Source organism: Aquila chrysaetos, chromosome 5 (genome assembly GCF_900496995.4).
Source record: "Aquila chrysaetos chrysaetos chromosome 5, bAquChr1.4, whole genome shotgun sequence".
NCBI classification, from domain to species: Eukaryota; Metazoa; Chordata; class Aves; order Accipitriformes; family Accipitridae; genus Aquila; species Aquila chrysaetos.
The window spans coordinates 60,116,290-60,139,957 of record NC_044008.1 but is presented as its reverse complement, the minus strand read 5'-3'; the positions used below and the strand labels follow the sequence as shown (position 1 = coordinate 60,139,957).

The 23,668-nt window shown below is 57.9% G+C and overlaps 2 protein-coding genes across 7 annotated transcripts in view; both read right to left on the bottom strand.

Moving 5' to 3' along the window:
• Positions 1–1,608: 1,608 nt before the first annotated feature.
• SKOR1 (SKI family transcriptional corepressor 1) lies at positions 1,609–7,609 on the bottom strand. Of its 3 annotated transcripts, none has more exons than XM_030016205.2 (9): positions 7,157–7,609; positions 4,224–6,214; positions 4,039–4,135; positions 3,493–3,600; positions 3,283–3,354; positions 2,977–3,051; positions 2,824–2,898; positions 2,322–2,387; positions 1,609–2,242 (listed from the first exon to the last, which is right to left on the bottom strand). In XM_030016205.2, exons 2-9 carry the CDS (start codon positions 6,195–6,197, stop codon positions 2,145–2,147), a joined length of 2,565 nt encoding a protein of 854 aa, XP_029872065.1. In that variant the 5' UTR covers positions 6,198–6,214; positions 7,157–7,609; the 3' UTR covers positions 1,609–2,144. The 3 variants fall into 3 exon arrangements, with proteins under 3 accessions (XP_029872065.1, XP_029872064.1, XP_029872063.1); XM_030016204.1 differs by lacking the exon at positions 7,157–7,609 and adding an exon at positions 6,841–6,922; XM_030016203.1 differs by lacking the exon at positions 7,157–7,609 and having other exon boundaries at positions 4,224–6,834.
• Positions 7,610–15,132: 7,523 nt separating this feature from the next.
• MAP2K5 (mitogen-activated protein kinase kinase 5) overlaps positions 15,133–23,668 on the bottom strand; it is a 141,528-nt gene continuing 132,992 nt past the window's right edge. For all 4 annotated transcript variants that reach the window (XM_030012951.1, XM_030012952.1, XM_041123748.1 and 1 more), the window contains one exon: positions 15,133–16,690. In XM_030012951.1, coding sequence (XP_029868811.1) covers positions 16,586–16,690 — 105 coding nt within the window. In that variant the 3' untranslated portion in view covers positions 15,133–16,585. The remainder of the gene's footprint in view (positions 16,691–23,668) is intronic.

Genomic DNA, 23,668 nt, shown 5'->3' with positions numbered 1-23,668 from the left:
CACCTCTCAGCTTGCAGAGCTTGACTCTACTTTTTTATTCACCTCTTTATCATCTCCCTGGTCTACGCATCCCTTCCCCATCCCAGCAAGGTGATCCCCCTTCCCATAAGCTTACCTGCATGAAAGATGCCACCAGCAACCCCAGCCCCACTGGTCCCGCCCAGGCTCACATATCGCAGACACCTGCAGCTCACACAGTGCAAAAGGGTGCCTGTCCCCAAACAGGCCACAAGCGTTTTGCCTGATGCTCAAAGAAACAAGGAGAACCCAAGAAAGTCAGCTGCACTTCCACCCCAAAGGTTTTGTAACCTTCAGCCCAGACAATCATGTTCACCTGCGCCAGCTCTGGCTCAGATGGTCTTCCTCACCCACAGGTGATGGGGGATGCTGCTATTGCTCCAGCACAGCTGATGCCAGGGTCAGGCACCCGCTGCCCCAGCCCTGCCGAGAGGAAAAAGCCACGCTGAACTGCTGAGGGGGATAATGCCTAATAAAAAACACGGGCTTTGATCGGGGACTTACAGGGGGATTTAGGCTGGGAGGCACCTCTGGAGACCCCCAGCCCAGAGCTGGTTGGCGAGAGGAGCTGCTGGGTAGACACGGACCCCGCTATGCTGGCAGGACGCGGCCATGCAAGAGGACCCGGTGGCTGGAGGACCCGGCCCCGTCCCTTTGCAAAATGACCCCGCGGGGTGCCGCCGGATCAGGCCCGGCGGAGCGGGGGGGATGCCCGGCCAGAGCACCGTGCATCGCTGTACCCCCCTCCCGGGGCCGAGGGGGGCGGGCCTGCACCGCCGGCTGTGCCCACGCGGTGGCAGCCCAGGCCGCGGAACGGCCGCTGCTCCGGCTAATGAGAGTCCCAGAAACTAATTACTACACATCCGCGCTGCGGAACTCCCGAGGACGGCTCACACCGCAGCAACCCCGCGGGCAGCGCCGGGCTGGGCAAGGCGCAGCGCCCCCGCCCACCCAGTGCATCCCCCCGCACGGGTCCCAGTCCCCGGGATGCTGCCGGTACCCGCAGCCCCGGTGCCCGGCGCTGCGAGGTGCATTCCCCCTCCCCACGCCGGTCCCGGCCCCCGCAGCCCCGTTGTGCTGCAGGACGGCCGTGCAAGGTGCATATCCCCCCCCCCCCCAGCTCCCGGTGCGCCGTAGGACCGACGGTGCGACGTGCGTGTGTCCCCCCCGGTGCCTCCCGTCCCCGGAGCAGCCCAGGACCCCGGTGCGAGGTGCATTCCCCCCCCCCCGCCCCCAGCCCACCGAGATGTCGTGCTAGGTTAATCCTAGGGTGAAAACAGGTATTTAGGGCTAATAGGTGTGCGAGCACCTCCACACCCGCTCTCAGAGCTCATTAATGTAATACTTTCATGTGTGAAACGAGCATATAAATGGGCATTAATGAGCTCCCGGCTGCGGAGCGGAGGAGGAGGGAGAAAGGAGAACTTCGCGGGGGAGCGGGCAGCCCCCCCAGCCCCCGGGGCTGCGGCACCCGGTGTCGGCCCGGGGGGGGCCGTCGGGGGCCGTGCGAGCCCCTCCCGCGGCGTGCCCGGGGGGCGGGAGGGACAGGAGACCCCCCGCCCCCCGGGACAGCCCCACGGACCAGGCGGCTTCTTAAAGTCGGTTTTTATTAAAGAACCAAAATCACGTACAGAGGGGTCTCTCCCCAGAGCGGGCGAGCGTTGTTCTGCCTCCGGAGTCGCGGACCGCCCGTTAAAGTGCTGTTACATCCATAAATTTACAAGGGGGTGGTGAGGGAGGAAGGGGCCCGGGGGGGGGGGAATAAATATACATCATAAATAAATAAAAATCCAACAAATACTGTACCAAGAGAATCACAGTACATTTATATCCATTGCACATAGCCACTTTTGTTTCCAGTCTGGACAAGGGTTGAAGAAGCGGACACACAGGGAGGGAGGGGGAGAGGCGGAGCGGGGGGCCCCCGGGGGGGCGCGGGGCGCAGGGTGGGGGGGGCCCGGGCTCCCCCTCCGGCCGGCCCGGGGCCGCTCCCCGCCGTATTGCCAGTCCGAGGAAAGCCGGGCTCCGAGTCCTCTATGTACAAGTGTCTCCTCGTGGAAATGGCTTGTGTGGGCTCTGCCCGCATGGCTTCGGGGGAAAGGGGGGGTCCGGAGGTGGGGGGGCGCTCACTGGGGCAGCAGCGGCGGCTTGAAGGAGCAGTTCCCCGTGCAGTGCCGCGGGGTCAGCATTTTGCAGGAGAAGTGATGCAGCGCGTCGTGGGCCTCTGCAAAGCGACGGAGCCGTCACCCCTGGCCCCCCCCACGCGGGGATGGGTGGGTGTCCCCCCCGTCCTGCCCCGGTACCTTTCAACTTCTGCTGGATGGCGTAGCGCGCTTTCCTCTCCTGGTCCAGCTCGTTGCACAGCGTATCTGGGATGGGGGGAAAGCATCACAACGCGCCGGGGCGGGGGGGGGGGTCCAGGGAACAGCCGCCCCGTCGGTGATGCACTGGGCCAAAGGGCAACGTGCTCGTCCGTAGCACGGGGACGGGGGGGGTTGGACGGGGAACGGGGGGTCGCGATGCGCGCAACGTCGGGCATGGCTTCCCAGGTAATTTTACGCCTCGGTTTTTAATTTAGCCCAGGTGGAAATCGCTGTAAGAGGGGAAGGTTCATTCGCTCCTGTGTAATGATGCCTCGCAGCCGTTTGCGGGGCGGCTCGAAACCCCAAGACGAATCGGAGTGCACGGAAGGATATCGATTAAAAAAAGAAAGAAAGAAAAAAAGAAAAAAAAAACCAAAGCGAGCCAAAAAGGAGATAAAAAAATAAAAGTAGTAGTTGCCGGATGGCCTCGGCCCGGCCTTACCTCGGACAATCTGCAGCTGCTGCACCATCTCCTCCCGATACGCCAGCTCCCGCTTCATCTGGTCCTGGAAGTTATCTGCGGGGGCAAGTGGGGGTCAGCACCGCTCCCCGGCCGGGGCAAGGCGGGGGGGGGGGGGGGGGGAGTCGCCGGTACCTTTCAGGCTCTGAAAGTCCCTCTCCAGCTTTTTCCTCAGCTCCATTTGCTCCAGGACCAGTTTTTGTAACTCATCTGTTTAAAAATACACGGCGGGGTTGAGGGGAGCCCGCACTTTTCCATATGGAGGCGGCTCAGCGCGGCGCTAATCGCATTACGTTACATTAATCACAGGAGTTAATCACTCCTGCAGAAAACACAAATACCTCGAGCTGCGGGGAGAGGCCGGGGGGTCCCGCCAGCCTCCCCCCACCTCCCCCGGCCCCGCAGGCCCCCGCCCCGCCGCGGGACGAGCACACGCCTCACCTCGGGCCAAATTTTCGATGTCTTTTTCCACCAGCTGCGTCCCGGCGACATCCATGCCGAGGCCGTCCTCTCCTACGGAGGGGCGACGACGAGGGGACACGGACGGACACGGACACGGGGACAGAGTGCCGTCAGCCCCGCCGCGGGGGGCTCCGCGGACCGCGCATCGCCCCGCGGAAGGGCCGCGGCGGAGCGCGGACCGGCGCTTACCTCTGTCGGTATTTACAGGGCTGGGATGCGAGACATTCCTTTGGTCCTGATAGGATTTTCTGGTCTCTAAATCCTCTGCCGCGGAGTGATTGTCTTCTTTATCTTGCTCTTAAAGTTAATAAACCGATTTTCAACCATAAGCAATGAAAGTATGGTCCTGATATATCCTTAATTACATAATTACGGACAAAGCCCCCGTTAAAACCTTCTTAGCGGACATCCTAATCGCTTTGCTATTGGAAAGTAGCTTTGCCCCGCCGTGCCGGGCGCGGCCCCGCCAGCCCATCCCCGCCGCACCGGCCGCGTCCGACGGCGGCATCCCCGGGCCCGGGGAAGGGGGCGGGGGGGACCAGGCCCCGTCCCCCATCCCGAAACCGTTTGCACTCGTTTTTTTTTCCTGCCGAAAGCCCCCAAAACGAAAGCGGCGGCCCGGGAGCCCCCCCGGGGCTGAGCAGCCGGCGGGGGGCGACGCCCGGGGCCGCGCCCTCGATGCGCACCGGCCTCCCGCCCTCTCCGCCCCCCCCCCCCCCCCCGGGCCCGATTTACCCTTCGCCTCGGGGGTGCAGAGGTACGCGGCCGGGGCTCCCAGGGAGGCGGTCGTCTTCAGCGGCTGCAGGTGCTCCCCCCTGTCTGGCGCGTACACCTACAAAAGAGCGAGTCAGGGCGGCGGGGACCCCGGGACGGGCCCCGCCGGGACCCCCGAGGGCAGACATTCCCCCTCCCCCCCGCACCTCGTAGCCGCCCCTGCTGCTGCTCCGCTCGGGGCTGCCGTCGGGCTGCTGACCGCCCTCCTGCGCCGCCGGTTCGCCCGCCTTCTCCTCGGGCCCGTCGGCCCCGGCGGGCGGCGGTTCCTCGGTACCGGCCAGCAGCCGGGGCGGCGGTGGCTCCCGTCCCTCGGGGAGAGGGGCGGCGGCGGCGGCGGCATCCTCCTCCTCGTCCTCCGGGAAGCGGTTGGACTCCACGTCCACCTCGGGCTCCTCGGCCGTGTCCCCCCCGGGGGAGAGCGAGCGGTAGCTGGAGCTGCCCTCGCTGAGAAAGTCCGGGGAGAGGTAACCGGGGCCGCGGGGGGCCGCGCCGCCGTACGCCTCCCGGGTACCATAGAGCTTGGCGATGCTCTCGGCGTCCTTCACCACCGGGCGGAAGGCGGAGAGGTAGCTGCCCTTCCTGGGCAGGGGCAGCGGGGGGAGCAGCGCCTCGTCCCCGGAGCGTTCCTCCTCGCCCGCCGCCCGCGACAGCGCGCTGGGGCAGCGCTCGCCCTCCGTGCCGGTTCCCTCCTGGGGGGTAGCGCTGCTCCTCCCGCTGCCCGACGGCTCCGAGCCCTCCAGCTCGCCGTGGCGGCCCGACAAACCCGGAGGCGGTTCGGCCGCCGCCGCCGCCGCCGCCGCCGCCGCCGCCACCACCACGGCCGTGGCCGCCGCCTTGGCCTGGCTCTGGGCCGGGTAGGGCGGCACGGGCAGGCTGCCGGCGGCCGGCCAGAAGACGGGGAAGGAGGGGTAGACGCCGGCGTCCTTGGCGGCTCCGGGCTGGTGGGGAGGCTGGGCCGGTTGGTGCGGGTGGGGGTGCGGGGGTCCCCAAAACATGCCGGGGGGCAGCGCTCCCCCCTTGCCCGCCTCGCCGCCTCCCGCGCCGCCCAGCGCGTCCTCCTGCTTTTTGGGGCAGAGTCCGAAAGCGGCGGCGGGGAAGCCGTAGGGGTGGGGGAAGAGGGGCGGCGGCAGCTTCTGCAGCATCCCGAAGCCCTTGCTGGGCACCGGGATCACCGGGTAGCTGCGCACCGCCCCCGCCCCGCCGTGCGCCCCCGCCGCCCCGCCGTGAGCCGCCGGTAGCCCCAGCGCCCCGCGCTCGCCCGCCGGCTCCTGCCCGCTGCAGCGGAGGCTCTTGTGCGCCGGTGCCAGCTCGGGACCGGCGGGCGGCGGCGGGTGCAGGGCGGCCTTGGCGGCCGGGGAACCGGCGCCGGGCCCGCCGGCGGCCGCCCCTTGCAGGGAGAAGGTCCGCTTGCGGGTGCCGCCGTTGAACATGGCCTTGACATCCTCCCAGGCGTGCGACAGCTCCTCGGTGGCCGTCTTGTCGCTGAGCTTGAGGTGCCGGCGCCAGGAGTTGAAGTTGGCGGCGTCGGGCTGCGTGTACTTGGAGTCCGGGGTGCGGTGGGAATGGAAGATGAACTTATTGGGGGAGAAGTACATGCTGCAGTAGCTGCACTTGATGCACTTGGCGCGCGAGCTGTTGTAGCGGGCCGGGATGAAGCTGCCCCGGGAGCCCCAGGCGCACTCGTGCACCACGTCGAAGGCGAAGTTCTCGGGCAGCTTGGGCGGCTTGTGCTCGCCCAGGAAGGACTTGCAGAGCCGCTCCGCCTCCCGCTTGGTGATCATGCCGCAGCGGCGGGAGGAGATGGGCATGGCCCCGGCCCGCCGCAGGATCTCCAGCTGCACCGGCGTGCACTGCACGCAGGTGATGCCCAGGGCCACCCGCCGGTTGTGGATCTCATTGTAGCTGTAGTTCTTGAGCAGCGTGTTGGAGATCTGCGCCAGGCACAGCCGCTCCTGCCCGTCGATGACCAGGGACACGATGGGCACGCCGTACAGAGAGGTCTCACCCACTTGGTTGGGCTTGAGGGTATTGGAGCCCTGGTACGGCTGCAGCTCTTGCTTTGAATTTGGGGAGGAGCTTGCATCTCTCCCATTTCCCATCTGACTGGCGATCGCCTCCATTCCCCCCCAAAACGCCCCTGCAAAACAAAATCGGGGAACGGCGCGGGTTAGAAGCGCTCCCGGGGCCCCGCCGCCGCCGCCGCCGCCCCCTGTCCGCTCCGCTCCCGGAGCCCCGCTCCGCGGACCGGCTCGTCCCCGCCCGCCGTTGCCGGCCCCGGCCCGGAGCACAGACCCCCACCACCACCACCACCGCCCCGGGTGCTGCCGCAGGACCCTCCCCGCCGCGGGCGGGCAGGCCGGCCGGAGAGGTCTGGCGGATCCGTAGCGCATTCCCCGCGCCGCGGCCGCCGGTACCGAGCCCCGCTGCATCCGCCGCCGGGAGCGGACCCGCGGCTGAGCGGCTCCGGCAGCCCGGCGGCAGCGGCCGCCCGGGGCAAGGGCGTCCCGAGGGGGATGGGGGGCGGCGCACCCCCCCCTCAACCTCCCCCCGCTCCGGGTCCCCGGGAGGTGCCGCGTCCCTTCCCTTTGTGCCGGCTCGCCGAGCCGTGCCGGGCCGGGCCGGGCCGGGCCGCCGGTTGCGGCGAGCCCCGGGCGGGCTCCAACGAAACGCGCCGGAGGATGCGACCGGCGCGTCCCGAGTCGCCGGGGCCGGGGGCCGGGGGAGGGCCGAGCCCCGGGCCGGGCCGGACGGGCCGAAACTTGCCGCTCGGTGCCCGGTGGCGGGCGGAGCGGGGCGGCGGGGGCGGCTGGCCGGGAGCCCCTTTGTCGTGTCTCCGGCAGGCGATTAGGAGCGGGCGGATTAGGGGGCCGGGGCGGGCAGGACCCGCAGCACGTAGCAGCAGAAGGGCAGCAGCGAGCCAGGCAAATTGGCTTAGCGGGGAGGGCTCACGGCGGTAAGCCGCTTCCGTGGTCATTACACAAAATAACGGGTAGCGCCTCCCGAAAACGCGCCCCGTTACCCTCTCCCCCCCTCCACCCCCCCCCCCCATCCCCTCCATCCGCCGCTCGCTCCCACTTACCGCGCTGCGGAGCCCGGCTGGACGTGCAGGCTCTCCTCGGGGCTAGGGGCCGCAGCCCGGCACCGGGGCCGCCATCAGCCGGGGGGCCCGGGGGGGGGGGGAGCCCGGTCTCCACCGAGCCCTTTACCGCGGACAAACGCCGGGACGCGGGGCGGGCGGGCAGCGACGCGCCCTTCACCGACGCCTCGGGGCCGCCGCCCGCCCCGCCGCCGCGTCCGCCCGGGCGAGATGCAACAAGAGCGAGTGACCAACCGCGCCACCGAGGGAGGATCCGGTACCGTACTTGGAGACGCTGCACATTGATCCGGTGACAGCTAAAATAACGGGAAGACACACCCACTTAGCACCAGCATATTTACATTAACTGCCTCCGGGACCCCGCGGCCGTCAATCACCGATGCGCTCCAGTCAATCACGGCGCGGCTTTAAGGCACGGCGGAACGGGGAGGGAAAGGGGGGAGAAGGGGGGAGGTTGGGGGGGGGGCGGGGGGGGCCGCCACCGAGCGGGGACCCGCCCGGGCTGCCCGAGGTAAGAGCGGGGATCAGCCCCGAGCCGCACCTGCGCGGGGCTCCGCGCTGCTCCGCGTCTGTCCGCGCTTCGACCCCCCCCTCCCCTCCTCCGGTGTGGGCATCCCCCCGGGGGGGGGGGGAAGCGATGCTCGTTGAAAGTTTGCGTGGGGAGAGGGCGGCAACGAAAAGAGGAGCCTGGGGGGGGTGGCGGAGGGGCCCCATCGAAATCGGGGATGCGGTGCTACCGCGCATTCCCCCCCCCCCCCGCCCGGGATGCGCGCTCCGCCGGGGGGGCGGGGGGGGGGGGAACCGACACCGGGGGTGAGGGCGGGGGGGGGACATCGGGGCGGCAACGAAATCGCCGAAAGGCGAGGGAGGGGGGGGGCGCGCCCGTGTTTTTTCGTTTCCCACGGGGACCCACTCCACGCCGGCAGGACCGGCGGCCACCGGAGCGGGGGGGGGGTCCCCGCTCCGGTGGCCGCCGGTCCTGCCGGCGTGGCGGGGGCCCGTAGCTGCGTCCCTGCCCTGGTTGGGTTCCCGCATGCAGCGCTCGTCACGGCCACGTTAATTAAACTGTAATTAATCATCGCGTCCGGCCGCGATCGGCGCAATTACACTGATCAAACAGAAGTTAATAACGGCGCGGATCGCCCCCAGCTATCACTTTTGTGTGTGTGTGCCCCCCCCCCCCCCCCCCGCCTTCCCCGCCATCACCAACGGCACCCGGAGGATGCGGCGGAGCCGGCGCGGAGCGAAACGCAGGTGCGGAGCCACCCATCTCCTCCGCGCTTCCCGCACCGCCGCGGTTGAACCGGCCCCGGTTCACGCTCCCACGCGGGAAAGCGGCCGCGGCTCCCCGCGGGACGTCCCGTCGGGGGGCGGGCGGGGACGGGGGGGGGACGCGGACCGGGTGCTGCCGACCGGGCCTTGCGGCGCGGCCTTCCCGCAATGATCGCAACCCGAGCCGGTAATTATTCCTCGCCTTTTAATTATTTATCTCTCCCCCCCCCCCCCCCCCCCCATCCTCCAGCCAGGCAGGAGCGCGGTGAGACGCTCCCGCACTGGGGCCAAGCCCCGCTGCCCCTCTCCCCACCGGGTTTGAGGTGATCCCCCCCGGTGTTAAATACCCGCAGTGGCTGCGGAACCGTCTGCGAAGCCACACCGGGCTGCGAAGCACCGGGAGCAGGCGGCGGTGCCGACCCAGCCGGTACCCCCCTCCTCCTTCTCGGGGCCGCTCCTGCGGCGGCACGTCGGGGGTTTCGGGGGGGGGCATGACACACGGACAGGAGGCTGCGGCTCTGCCCCGACCCCCCCTCTTCCCCGAGCCGTGCGGCTGCCCCGGTTCCCGCCGAGCTCCTCCGGAGCCGGGAGCGGCGGAGCCGGCCCGCGGCTCGCCCCGACGGCGGTGCGGCAGCGCGGAGCCCCGAGGCGGGGACCGGCTCCGGGACCGGCCGCTCCGGCCCCGCCGCTCCGGCTCCGGCCGCTCTCCCCGCCGGCACCCCGCTCCTCGCAGCCGCCGTATCTTTTAACAGTTGAATTGACTGCAGTTTTTGTCAGTTAATTAGGTTTAATTTACATAATTAGTACAGTATAAAGAGTATTGGGGATAATCAGGAGGTACGTCTCGCTTACTGTGTAAACACGGATTCGGAATTAAAAATCAGATGTAATTAAGGCGTGTGCGCGCGGCTTTTAATTGTAATGAATTTCTAATTAACGCTCAACGATCGCCGCACGCGAGAGCCGGGACGTTTGCGGGCTCCGCCGCCGCCCCGACCGCCCCCCCGGGGGCCGCCGAGCGGGTCGGGGTGCGCGGCCGCGGAAGGGGCGCGGAGGAGCGCGGCGAGGTCACGGCCACCGGGGATGCGGTGGGCAGCGCGGTGCGCCCCGACGGGACCCCCCCGCTGCCTCCCCCCCCCCCCGCTGCCCCGGGCCGGTGCCGTTGGCAGGCGAGGCCGGCGGATAATTTAGGTTAAAACTTAGGGAGCCGTGTCACGGGTGTATAAATAAATAATCACGCGGGGACGGCCGCGAAAGGCCCCTCTCTCCTGGAGGGCTGTGCCGAGATTGCCACATAAATCACGGCGGTCTAATTCAGTGGAAGTTTAATAAACGCCTCCTATTGGAAATGAATGTTCCCCATTTAACAGTTGTATCAGCACCATATAAAACCATGACCCCAATAAATTTAATTTTAGAGGCCGATCAATCCGGGCTTCTCTCTATCGATCCGCAGCGGCTCTGCGCCTTTACAGCCTCTTCCGCGGCCCTTCCCAGGGAGGCGGGGGGAAGGAGCATTTCGATTAGACTCTTTATTAGGAAAAGATTGCTCCGAGAGGCCTGAAAATTAAACGGTGACATTTTAATTACTGGACATTGACAGAGGGAGCGGGTGGCGGCTCTCTGCAGGCCGGGCACACACCGCCTGACCCGGCGTGCTGAGCCCCCACGGAGGGCGGGCAGGGACGGGCAGGGATGGGGGGGGAGTCGGGACCCCCCTGGGGCTCCTGCCGTGGGACCCCCGGAGAGCCCACGGGGCCCTCTCGGTGCACCCCAGGGCCCTTTCCAAGTGCCTGGGCTGTGCATGCCTGCCCCCCGCCCTGATGAACCCCCTCTGTGCACCCTGGCTCTCCTGCCATCCACCCCCCCCGCATCTATGCATCCCGGCCCTCCCACCATGTTCCCCCACGACGCCCACCATGACCCCCCCCCCCATGCACCCTCTGTCCCCACAACACACACCCTGGCTCTCCCCAGTGTGCAGCCCTTGATGTGTCTCAGGTTCCGCACTGTTCACCTCCCCCCAAACTGCTGTCACCTCCTTGTCCCCTGACCCCCTACCCCCCCCATGGCAGTGCTGCCCCTCACCTTTCTGGCCACCCAAGCCCTCCCCATGCCGTCCTTGCTGGCTCTAAATCTGCCTAATTTCCCTCAGCCGGAGCAGCTGCGGGGCGGTGGGGCTACGGAGGAACGCAACGTACACGATCGATAGACATGACTTTATTGATTAGGTTAAACCAGCGCCTTCCCGGAGATGGAGCGGGATGAGCCGAGGGCAGCAATTAACTCTGCCTTCGCCCTGCCAGGCCGTGCTGTGCCGGGGACAGCTGGGCACCACGACCCTCCAGGATAGAGCTGCACTCACCTGTGCCTGGGGCCCTGCCAGCAGCTTTGTCTTGGCTGCAGAGAAGTTTTCCTCCTCCTGCCTGTAAAAGCCCCCAGACATCCATTTACCATTAAACATCTCCCGAGCTGACCGGCTACTTATAAACCTTGAACTTTCACTGCAGGACTCGGCGGCGAGAGCAGCCGCAGTGGGTACCGGTGAAGCAGCAGCCGCTCCAGTAGCCGGTAAGGCTCAATCTATAAATCCTGTCCTTAGTGCACACTTGTAGTTTATGGCCGTACCCGTTTCTGAAGGTAAGGCAGCCCTGGGTCAGCGCAGCTCCTCGGCAGCCGCACCGCAGGGCTCCTTGCTGCAGCTTCCCACAGGGAAAGGCACAGACCTCTGAGCTTTTCTTTTCTTAAAGCACAACCTTCTTTCTCTTCAGTGTGACCAAAACGCTTTAGTATAGTTAGAGATTTTTAAATTTTTTTTTTCCCTATTAGAATTTCACAGACCAGGCCGGGCAGCCCAGTGGTGCAATACTGGTGAGCTGGGGGAGAAGGATGAGGCCAGCAAGTTCAGGGGACAGTCCCCCCATCCCTCCAGATTTCTGCCTCATGGTGCCCATTAGCCCCCCCAGCCTGAGGGGTCCCCCAGGGAAGGCTGAAGACAGGTTATCCTAAAATAACTGCTATAGCTCGGGACCTCACCATCATGCAATGGGCCCCAGCTCGCCCTCCCTGCTGGATGTCCCCTCGCAGGGACATCATGCCCACCAAGCTGCAGCATTTGGGCTTGGGCTGGTTCCTGCCTGGGTGTCTGCAGGGCAGGGGGCAGCCTTGGGATAGCAGTGGGGCAGGGACCCGGCTGCACGGGGCAGGAGTCACCCACAAATAACCTTCCATGGCTGAAGAGGGTCTCCTGAGCACCCTCCAGAGAAGCTGAGAGGCCAGAGCTGGTTCTTCTGCAGCTCTCAAAGAGCTGGGGTCACCTGTGATGTGTTTAACTCAGCCCCATCAGCCTGCCAAGGCCTGCATGGGCCGGCTCCCAGCAGCTGAGCGAGGAGGGGGGTCTCCTGGGGGTGTTGTTGTGTATCTTAAGTGTTTCTCTCTGCCGGTTGCACATCTTAATGGGAGCAGGAGGAAGAGCCTCTGCACAAAGATGCTTTGTCCCCAGGAGGCTGAGCAGCCTTGGAGTCCTCTCTGCATTGGGGAGCTCCCCCCCCCCCCAAGCAGAGCTCCAGCTTGGGGTGTCTTGGCTCTTGCAGCCCCCCGACCCGTCTCCTCCCTCCTCTTCCTTGCTGGCCGAGGCTGCAGGCTCCCTGGGGGGGACTGTCCCAGGTGCACCTCCCATGGGGCTGGATGCTGATGGCCCCCCTGGGCTGTCCTCCCTGGAGGCAGCGCTGGGCAGGGGGAGCACAGTTGGAGCCAGAAAGCTGAGCGAGCCGGGTGGCTGCCCCGGTGGCATTGCCCCGCTCCCCACCCACAGCTGAAGTCCCTCTGTCACCAAACAGTGGTCTCTGTTGTGGGCTCCCAGAGCCTTTGCTCTCAGTCAGCCCATTTTGCTCCCTGCAGGATGAGGGATTTTTTTTCCCAGCTAAGACTCAAATTCCCAGGTTTTGCTTCAGACATGGCTCACATGCTCCCTGCATCATAGAGCTGGAGGGTCCCAGCAGTCCATCCCTTTCCCGTTGATGTCTCATGGTAAACTTTCCCTGCAGGACCACAAAGCTCCGTGAGGCAGGAAAACCCATACGCCACTCCCAGATTCAATTCTCCGGTTTGCTTTTATGCTTTTGGATGTCAAAGGGATCAAACGAAGATGTTTCTAGTGATTGCTCAGTTATTAACGCTAGCCATCACTGGCTGCTGCTGCCCCTAAGCCCAGGGAGAGGGATGGGTCAGGGACTGCTTGCAGCCCTCGACGCCGCAGCCCTCTGTAATTCCCCGTTTCTGGTTTCTTTGCCAGAGTATGCATGTGTACAGACACACACACACAGACACACACACACACACAGCTTTTCAGGCTGTTATTCGGAAAACAAAGACTGACACTTTGCCTTTGGAAAGCTGACAGTAGGATATATTTGGCCACAGGATACAAGAAACAAAAGTATTTTCTAATTCTGTGCTCTGTTTAAGGGCAAACTACCCCAGGCTCATCTCACAGCTTTGCCTGTGCTTTGCCTGGCAAGGATCACAGGCAGAGAAAAACTGAAAATATTGCAAGTTTTGGCACAGATGGGACATAACCAGTTCTTCCTGGAGCCTGTGAGCTCCACGTACACACTCCCATAGGAGACTGGGTCTATCAGTACCACCACCATGGCTGAGGTTACAGGGCGAGGAGACAGAGCAGTGAGACTGGTGTGGGGCTGCCGGTGGAGTCCCTAAAGGAGCTGGTGGGACGGAGGAGGATGGGGGGGGATCACTCAGCACATCTATAGCATCCACTGCTGAATTAATGTGTTCGTTATGCACCACCCCCCCCCATGCCATATTCTGAGCAGGACTCAGCTGCAGGGTATAATATTGCTGCATTTTCTGCAAGCTTTTGAGCCAAGAGATGCCTTGATTCAGACTCCAAAAACTTGCACCAGGATGGAGGAGAGAGGGACAATGTCCCCAGGCAGCCTGAGCTCCGGCGCAGCTCCCACCTGCATGGAGAGCAGCAGCACTGCTGAGCCCCTTCGCAGCACCCAGCGCTTCCAGCCCTGCCTGGCAGCCAGGAGAATCTCCCTGCCGGTTCATTTCCCAGCCCCGGAGAGGGGTTTCAGGGCCAGGATGATGTTACACGCGAGGCTGGCGGCAGATCGTGGGGCACGTTTCACGTGTCTTGGCGATCTGAAAGTCACCTCTGTGTGCACAGCCCCCGCACGGAGGCAGGACTTCCTTAGCCCAAATACAGCACAGCAGCCCCCGCTTTGTCATGCTGCTCACAGCGCTGCACCCCAGGGGATACCTTCAGCTGGGTTTAGGGGGGGACCCTGCAACGGATCGGGGTGCCCTACAGCAGGCTCACCCTGGCTCTCGCTGCCCTGGCACAGACATGGGGTCAGCAGGCACTTGCTGCAGGGAGAGGAGCCTGGGCTGCGTGCAGACCTGCTGGGGAGCTGCTTGCCGTGGGTGGGGGCACTCAGTGGAGCTAAATTTGCCCAGATCCTGGCCCAATTTTATTGCATCCCCCCTGCCCCGCGCCCTTCCTCTTGTTTTTGCCCCTTGGTGCTGATGGGTGGTGGTGAGAATTGGGCTGAATTGCTTTAATTGGGCTCTGTGGGCACAGACAGGGGTTTGCACATCTGTGTGCAAAGCAGGGCCAGGATGCGGGTTGGAATGGGAGAGCAAGGTGCTGTGCCGGGGTGGGGGGGGCCCAGCAGCCCCCACACAGCAACACAGACTGGGCTGTGGGTGTCCAGACCTCCCATGGGGACCCACCACCCAGAGCCACCATCTCCAAGGCAGGAGGTGGCAGTTTGGGGAGACCCCACCTCGCTGCTGCTCGACACCCGCCATGGCAGCATGGTTGGCAGAGCTGAAGAGAAACTGGGTTTTCCCCAACCTGCCCACTCTGCTCTCTCATCCAGCCCTAATTCTCCCCAAACGGCGTTAACCCGGCGCTGGGAGTGGAGCAGGGCAGAAGTGGTGCCGCCGAGCAGATCCCCGGCCACTCGTTTTCCTCCCGTCCCCCGGCTGCACCGAATTCAAGGACTTGGGGAAGGAAAGATGACAGAGGCCCCAAACCTCCCCCATGATTGTGGATTGATTAAGTATACTGATGAAGACAGCAAGGTTAATACGTATGCCAGTGAATTATAACACTGTCAGCCCGTTCGCCAGGAGATTTTTCACGTTTCCATCAGCTGGCATCCTGCACAGATTTTCAGGGTGACGTCTTACCCTCCCGACCTCCCTGCCAGGGAAAGTGAGAGGAAAAGCCTTGGTTTTACTGACTTTTTTTAACTAACTCCAAGGGAGAGACTTTTTATCCAGAGAAAGCTAATGCAAACTGTTAGAGATAAATAAATGGAAGAGCTGCCTATAGTCTGGTTGGCTCACAGGGAAGAAATTTGTCTCACTTTAGAAAAAGGACCTGGAGGTATGGGGGCCGTTGAGTCATTCATTGTACTGTTATCTGCCAGGGAGGTTGTGACATCAGAGCAATTAAGACAAACTTTAGTCTATAAGTTCATGCCTGCAACCTCTATACTTCAAAAGAAGACAAACGATCCCTCCAAGGAAGGAAACAAAGTCTTTTCCAGGCTGCTTCCAGAGTAACATCTAGGATTTGCAGTGGTTCAGGAGGAATTTTTCACCGAATTGGTTTTTTTTTAAGCTGCTGGTATATAATAAACTACCTGAGCTTTTTTTTTTAGCAAAAGTTTATTTCTAACGCTAAGACAAGCAAACAAAAGCCCCAACCTCCTCCCCCACCCAAGGCACACACACCAACCCTGCCTTTCATGGTCCTCCTCTCTTCTGTGGTTTTTTTTAATATGCATCTTAACATAAGGACTGATTAAATCTGTGTCAGTCTGTTGTGGAAACGTACACAGAAACTGCAGGAGTAAGAAACACAGCAGAGACATTGCAATTGTTCTTCTTTCCTTTACGGTAAAAGCAAACCTGGGAGCCTTTGCTTGACCCAGCTGCACCCGTCGTGCAGCGACTCTGATGTAAGAAAATAAGTGATCAAGGTAGAGCTGAGAAAGGCAAGACGCTTCCAAGCAAGCTGCGAACTGCTGTGACGGAAAGTAAAACCCTGCAGCCTGTTCTCTGGCCACGAGGGCAAGTGGCACACCACGGCTTGACCCCTCTGTGCAGGCTCTCTTCCCGCCCCCCAAGCTCACGGGACACTATGCAAGCCTGTGCCGTGGCCCTTGGCTTCCTTGCGCGGCACAGGCAGAACCTCATGCTGTGTTGCTGCTGTTCGCAAACTCCCCCTGCTTGGGGCTGCTCTCCCTTTGCAGCCAGAGGCCAACAGCCCATGGCGACTGTGTGTGGCTCTGGGGCTGCCAGCTCTGGCTGGTGCTCACCCAGCAGCACCCCTACTCCCTGTTGAGGAGAGTGCTGTCTTCTTTCACCTCACCTCTTTCCACATCAGCAAAACCTTTCTGCGCTTACGGATCAGCCTGCAGTGCCTGAGCATGGATGCTCTTCGCACACACCAGCTTGTTGCATTGTCTTTCTTGCTTGGCCCTCCCAGCAAACCTGAGCCACAGCAGCAGGCGACTGGCAGCAGAGGCACCACCGGTCATTTGATAGCGTGATGCTGATCTCTCTGCCATGCTTTTACTCTGGAAGGGCAAGCCCTCGCCTCCTTGCAGGATGGGCAAGTCCAGATACTTTTGGGTTTTTTGTTTCTTTGCTTTTGTTTTACATTTAAAATTTTGTGGATGTCTGCACTCAAAGACAGCCAACGACTCCTGCTGAAATCCTCTGAACACTCAGTGTGTCATTCATACAATAGCAAAAGACTAACAGTTAAAAAATACTCTGGAGCCAGGAAATATACAATACATTCGATAACAAAAAAATATAGATATAAAATACTTGCTTTAAGGCTGTGTACAGTTTAACTGAAGATAATCTGAGGACATTAAATTGCTCAGCAACAAAAGAAATGTGGGAAGAAAATCCCTTAATGTGGTGCCGAGGGAAAGGCAGCAACAAATATCCTGAAAGATTTTGTTGATGCTTCTAGAAAATATTTTTAGTAAAATATGATCCAGAGAGACTGAGAGTCCGAAGCGTGGGGCTGGTGCTGCTAGTCCAGGATGAGCTGTTGTCTTGCGCATTGCTGTGAGCCAGTCCAGCTCACTGTGGTCCTTGGGTTGATCGCCGTTCCTCAAGCATCCTGCACACCCACATGGACACGACTTCTGCATTCCCATCGTTGTACTGCATGATGAATGGGTGGCCCTGGAAAGTGGGATAGGCAGACTTAGCCAAGATAAACACAACCCTTCCTGTGAAACCCCCCGGATTTTTTTTTTTTTTAATTTTTTTTGTAAAAAATACATTAGAACATCCTGTGGTTACAGTCATAAAAATGCAATAAACCAGTGATTCAAACCAGTGAACTTCCTCTTGGATCCATGTTATCCACGTACATCGTTCATAGAGAGAAGGGAGGGCTGGGGGAGCCCAGCCTCTTTACTGAGGCCTTAGCCTAGCACTCCTTGAAAATACCATTTTTTTTTAAAATGTTTGATTAGGTCATTGTGTTTTGAACCAGCTCCTTTCTAGGATGGCCTGCCAGGCTGTTCCAACTTCTAAATGATGTTTTGGTAAAAAGATATCCTGACAAAAACACTAACCTACTGGTTTGCTTGTAAAGGTCTATGATCTCTCAAAATTTCTCTCTTCAACAGCCCCCTTGTGCAGCTCGTTCATGTGTATTAACGTAACACGCTCCTTTGTCTAAAGGAAAGCGTAAGGGCAGTCTGCGCTCACAACATGGACTACTTCGTTTGTGGGGCAGAAACTGAACCGTGCCACTGGGCATATGAAAACACGCAGCTGTATGAATGCCACATTCGCTTACCTTTGCGCCCTTGACTTTTATCAGTGGAAACCTTATGCCTTACCCTGTGCACAGGCATCCCTTAAATAGGTAATTTGTAGGACCATCTAGGAAAAAAACAATATCCCTACAAGTGTTGAATTCCTTTTGTTACTTGGTCACTGAGCTCTGTGCCTGCAGATGCAGCAGGACCAGGTGCCAGGCTCTGAAGCACTCACAGCGTCCGTAAGGAGAGGGATTTGTTCATGCACATACATGCTAGCACATGTCATTTGGAGTGATCAGTTGATACAGAAACGAAAATATCACCTAAGTATAACTGAAGCGGGTCTTCATGAGAAGCTATTGTGGGAATTAAGTACAATGGAAAGAGGGATAACTATAAAATATTCTCGGCCGTGAATTATATGGCTACTGCAGGCGCTGGAAGACTGTGTCTTAGACACCTTGGAAAATCAGAACAGCATCTCAGGATGAAACAAAAATATGGCCTGCAATTTCAGCAGCCAGCCTAGGCAGCTCATGTCTCAATCTGGCCACATTCCTAGAGATGGGAACATGCCATCTTCAGATGAATCTCAAATGAAGTATAAAAATCCACAGGAAACCGAGTACGGCAATTACATAAATGACTGAAAGAAAGCGATCGCCAGGAGAAATCATCACAGATGATGAAAACCTCTACTCCAAATCACTCAAAAGCAGCTCAGTTTTTGCAACACTAAACTTCATAGCTCTTGCAAACAACGCCTGAAAGGAATCAGAGTAGATCTGTCGGGGAGCCTTTGGGAAGGGTGACGTACATGTGGGAATTACCAGCACGCGCAGCCTGACGCCAGCCGCGGCGGTGAACAACGGCAATCGGCACACAGAGAGCGAGAGCGGGTCTGACGTGGGGGCCGGGAAGCCTGGTCGTTGGCTGGGTTAGGATGGCACCAAGTGGAGCAATGACGCAGCACCAGGCTAAATAGAGCACAATAAATCCTTGCGGCATCAGCTCCAAGCAATAAAACACTCTGTGGGCCAGGGCCAGCAAACGCAGGACCCACGGGAATAAAATATGCCATTATCTTCAAGAATTATGGAGGAAGAGCGAGACGCTGTTGCTCCAACTCTTTGGGATGGCTGGAAATCTCAGCTAGAACTTTGTAGGGAGAAGTCTGAGGTGTGGAGAGCCCTTCTTCAGATCTTACTGGGACCAGCTCAGTTGCTTTCCCAGTTAACCTTGTAGAGGAAAGACGGAAGGAATACTCTGGTGGAGTGACTTCGCTGAGCAAGAAGCCCACCACGAGGAGAACATGACACACAGACTATGCCATGAAGTGCTACAAATGTCTCAAGTGGTTTATTCCGCCACACTAGCTTCAGGTGCCCTGAAAGCTGCTGAACAGCCCTGCGCCTGAGTTTCTTTGCAGCACGGGCCCCTGCCTGCCACAACCCCAGGACTTAGCAGAACAGCAAGCTTTCCCTCTCTGTGTGTGCATCCGTGGGACACTGGCTGCACCTCCACAGGCTTTTGGGAAAGGCAATGCAAGGAAGGGGCAACGCAAGAGTCGTCGCGACCCAAGCCTGCATATGTGGAGCAGAGCCCAGCTCAAATCTTATCTCCCATCTCAGCAACTTCCTGGCACCCAACACATCAACTGGAAAAGGGTCCTGGTCCAGCAAGAAAGACGCTGCCGCTCTGCTGCCTGGATTAGCAGAGGTGCCGATGAGCTCTGCCATGTTGTGTTTTAAGCTCAAAGAAAACCAACATATAGCAATCTCCATGCCAGTAGGGTCCCCAAACAGGCAGCTACAGGTCCCTGTAGCCCACGAAATTAGCATATTACTTGGCCTTTATTTCCTCTCACATTGCAATCTCTGCTGTACTCCCTTGGTGGGGAGCACTGCAGATGTGGCTCCTTCTCCATGTAGATGGAGGAACACCATAGTAAGAGGCAAGACAAAGCTAACAAACACATAAAGGTGAACTCATCAATAGTTGTTGGGAGCCAGTTCTCATTTGCATTCATCTCAGAGGACTAATTCCCACAATTAAACTAGTGGGAGTTGAGGTGGTACAGCCCGCGGACTTGAGACAAGAGGATATGGTTAAAAAAATGTGAGGGAGAGACCCTGAAAGTGGGGAAAAAAAGAGAAGTAAGTTTGCCTGTAAGCTAATAAAGAGCTGGGAGGTGGTAGGAGACACAGCTGCACCAGTCAGGACATTTAGTGGCTTAGTCTCTCAGCAATGAAACAGATTTTTCTTTGGAACTACTTAAATGAAACTTTTCCCCATTCATTCATCAGAGTGTAAGAGACCACACAGGTTCACGGCCAGACCTTGGCAGAGAGAAGATAATTTAATCTAAACAACTATATTCCAGTCACCTCCCAACAAACCTCACTGCTGATCATCAGTGAGTATATGAATAATTTCAACAGCTGCTGGCATAACTGTGTGAGCAAAACCCACGATGTAGAAAGGTCTGTTATGATCTGCTAGTGCAGGAACTACACCACAGGCAGAGCACAGTGCTGGTGACTGGGTGTGCAAGACGTACTAGGACCGGTCATACCCCACACGTGTTTCTTCTCCAGCGTTCATTCATTGCCCTGCAATGTCTATCGCAGCAACACTTGGTATTTCAGCCTGAACAGGGAGAAACTACACTCATGGGTTTCCTCTCCAGTATCAGCATGAACAGGTCAGGCTGGTGGCCTCCGCTCCTTCTTGGATTTCTTTATTTACCAGGTGCACACAATACACAGCCTTTGGGAACGCCTTACATTCGCACTGCAGGCTTCAACCCAGTGGCTGCCCTGCTTTTTTCCCCATGGAAAGCGTCGGCCTGCTCAGTCTGTAACTCAAATTTGAAATAGGGGAAAAAAAAGCCACACCAAAAGCCTACAGAATCTAAAAGACACCGCAGTGACTAGGATGAAGCTACAACAGAAATGGCATGGTTGCAGTCTGAAGAAAGCTCGTGAGTTTTTTGATGTAAAGCTCCTTTTGTGTGAAAGCCCACATACGTGTGGATGTGCACATCCCACAGAAAACAATCACCGAGATGCTGAAGCCTGCAGATCCAAGATCACCCGACTCCTGCAAATGGGAGGCTGCAGTGCGACTCTTGTGTGATTACAGGTTTCCAAAGCAAAGTCAGTTCAAAGAACTTGCTTTCCCCTTCTCAGATTTGTCAGTGCTTCCCACCAGGCTTGAGCTGCAAGCCCTTAATTTTATCTCCAGGCCTTTGAAATTGTGGGCAGCTGCTACCTGCCATTGTAATCGACCTTTCTGAGTTTGCTCTTTGTAAACTGCTACAGAAATAGATGTTTTCCCCCAATATTCAATTTTTTGAAGCAAATTGCTTCCTTTCAGCCATTCTTAGCTGTAGACAGCAACTTTAAATTTGTCAGAGAGCTCTGAATTTCCCATCCAGGCAGATGTGTGTGTGCTCACACTCAGCTGTTGCTTGGAAAATGGTCCACCAAGGAAGAACAATGTATCCAGAGGTACCAGAGTCCATTGGAGAGCTTTGAGGATGGCAGCAGACAGTTCAATGCTACCAACAGAAGATGGATGATCTTAAAGTGATGCATTTAAGTACACAGATGCTTGCGGCACTGAGCATATGGACAATGTCTTTTTCCTTCCAACACCTGGCTACTAAAAATCTTTAGCTTTGGTCTTGAATGTCTAACATCAGGAACAACGCTAAAGAAAGACAGCACCCTTCTTTTTTTACCTCCTATTCCAGACATCCCACATATGTTTGGGTTTCATCATTTTACTAAACAAATTCAATCTGAAATATTCCTGGTTTTACTTGGTTCCTACCTATGAAAACAACTCAGGAGAGGGCACGGTTGGGAACCCAGTGACAGGAGTCCTGGCATTTATTCCCAAGCTGCCACATCCTTTCCAGCGTGACCTTCACAAAGCTGCTTAATCTCCCTCAGCCTCGTAGTTAAAAAGGGAATAAATGATTCTGCTGTCTCATGAGAGTGCTGTGAGAATCAGTGCAAGCGTGGTTTGTCCAGCACTTCAGTATTTTGGGGTGCAAAAGGTGCAAGAGTAAGGTAAATGCTTATTATAAGCAAGTATCCTAGAAGTAGCTGTTTCACCTCTTAAACAAAACAACGGTCAAGGACAGTAGTGAGAACTAGGGAAAAACAACCAAGAGCCCACAGACAAGGAAGAGCAGATGCATTGGGGCAATTAAAAAACAGCTATTAAAGCCAGTCCACTTCTCCCATGAATCTCCTTTACGATGGAGAGACTCCCTGCAGAGAAAGACATCTCATACCCAGTATATCCTTGCATTTAAGCTACTCACAACATGCAAAGCGAAATTGCAGGCTATGCAAGGTTGAAAACATGAGCTAGCCATGCTGTTCACCCTATTTGCTTTGTTTTGTGAGGTTATTTCACTGAAGCCTGGGGTTTTACATACTCACTTTTCTCCCTAGGAATAAGTTTAACTTGAAACTACTCTTTAGATTTCCTCTGTTTTTAGACTATACTGCTCTAGTGAGGATTTTTCTCAGACTGAAGGGATGTTTTTACTAGAAGCTGTTTTTCAGAATCTGGTGGTTGTTTTTTGTTTTGATTTTTGGGTTTTTTTTTGTTTGTTTGTTTTTAAATAAGGAATGGGAGAACAGAGATTTCCACCAAAGCTAAGACTAGTGTCAGTGGGACCTGTCTTTACAAATCTGGCTGGACAGCCCATGGCATGTTCAGGTCAGGCACCAAGAGCAAGGAGGTCACAAGTGGCCCAAGGATGTGCAATGTCCATGGATGGCCTGTGCTGAAGTCTACGCCAAAACCACTTTGCTGCTTCTAATACCTGACCTTGCTAGACCACATCTTGCTCAGCAGCATCTTGCCTGCTGCAGTCATGCCTGCAACTGCAATAAAAAAAAAATACATCAAAGAGCAATACAGAATTGTGGACAATGCACAAGTCCATCAAACTTGCCTTTGGCCTGCTTACAGCAACATTTGAAGTGAAAATGCAGTACAAACTATGTAAGAGGTACTTGCGCTTGGCTTAGCATCCAGAAATGTCTCAGGAAAAACATTTAAGATTTCCTCCAAAGTCCCCAGCCACTGTGGCTGCACCAGCAGCAGTCTCCTCTGCTCTTAGCGACTTCTTCATAAAGTCACCCTGACGGGTTGTCTGCATTTTGCCACTATTCAGCATCTAGTCCCCCATTTCCCCCTTTTCAGGCATCCAGAGTACTGCAACCATTAATGCCCACAGTCCAAAACAAGCACACCTCAGAAACCAGAGCCTTAAACTGGAGATATCTTTGGAAGGGAGAGTGGAGAGAAGGGGCAGGGAGATTAGACAGGGAGGGAAGGAAGGAAGGAGGGAAAAAAAACCAGGTAAAAACCAAAACTGCTGAAGGACAAATGCAGCTGCACCATTCCAGGTCTAGTGCATGCCCAGGCTGCAGGATGGGGCTGGGATAAATTGTCACCTCAAGAAAGAAAAAAAATGAAAGTCACAACAGCTTGGGCACTATTAATAAATTCTGGCCACTGAGTGTCTCAGCCACAAATAAAAGTCCCAGCCCTGACTTCAACAGTGAGCAATATCTTCTAAAACAAACACAAGCAACCTGCTGTATTTAAATATTCCCGTACAGATTTATTTTGCTTTGCAAAGTAACACTGAAAAAAGTTAAATGTGTGGAAGCTTGAAATGTGTTTTCTGTTGCAGCAGCCGTTTTCTCACTGCCCCGGTGAGATTAGACTCTCTGCTCGGTGTGGTGTGCATGCTTTTTTTTGCAGCATCCATCCACCTGTTTTTTTGATGTGGGGAAGTTAGCTGGCTTCCAGCACAGATCAGCCCTGCACTCATATCCCCCTGGGCAGCAGCAGTCGGGGTGCTGAGCTGTACCCAGCTCTCCTGCTCCAGCAGCACGCTAACATCAGCAGAGAGCACAGCTCTTCTATACTGGCACTTACGTCCACTGTGAATTGGCAAGTAAGAGATTGATATTAAACCTTCCTTAGTAAAATCACTGTAATGGAGACTGTTCATGCCCTACCAGTGATGATTCAGCCAACATTTGAGTCTCAGTAATGTGCAAGAGCTCACTGCAACACTGACAGGCGTAATCACGGAGGGAAGCACGACAGCAAGGAAAGAGATGCTCATGAGAGGAGCCTGAAGGTATCGCGGGACATCCCCATGACAGACCTGATCCCATCCCCACGCGTTTCGTATTTGCTCAGACTTCTATGCGTGTTCATTAGAAAACAGTAACCGCCTCCTTGCCAATTCTTAAATACCCAGCCTTAAAAATACCTGGCAATCAGTACGTCCAGCAGACCCAAGCAGGAGAAAATAGGTTGAAAAGCCACCACCAAACTGCTTCCC

Excerpts from the sequence above, each read along its gene's own strand:
- SKOR1 (XM_030016203.1), bottom strand. The coding sequence starts at position 6,506 with ATGCAGCGGGGCTCGGTACCGGCGGCCGCGGCGCGGGGAATGCGCTAC. Across the intron at positions 4,136-4,223 it reads GCAGCAGGGGCGGCTACGAG|GTGTACGCGCCAGACAGGGG; the intron begins GTGCGGGGGGGA and ends GCTCTTTTGTAG. Across the intron at positions 2,388-2,823 it reads GCAGCTGCAGATTGTCCGAG|ATACGCTGTGCAACGAGCTG; the intron begins GTAAGGCCGGGC and ends CCCCCATCCCAG.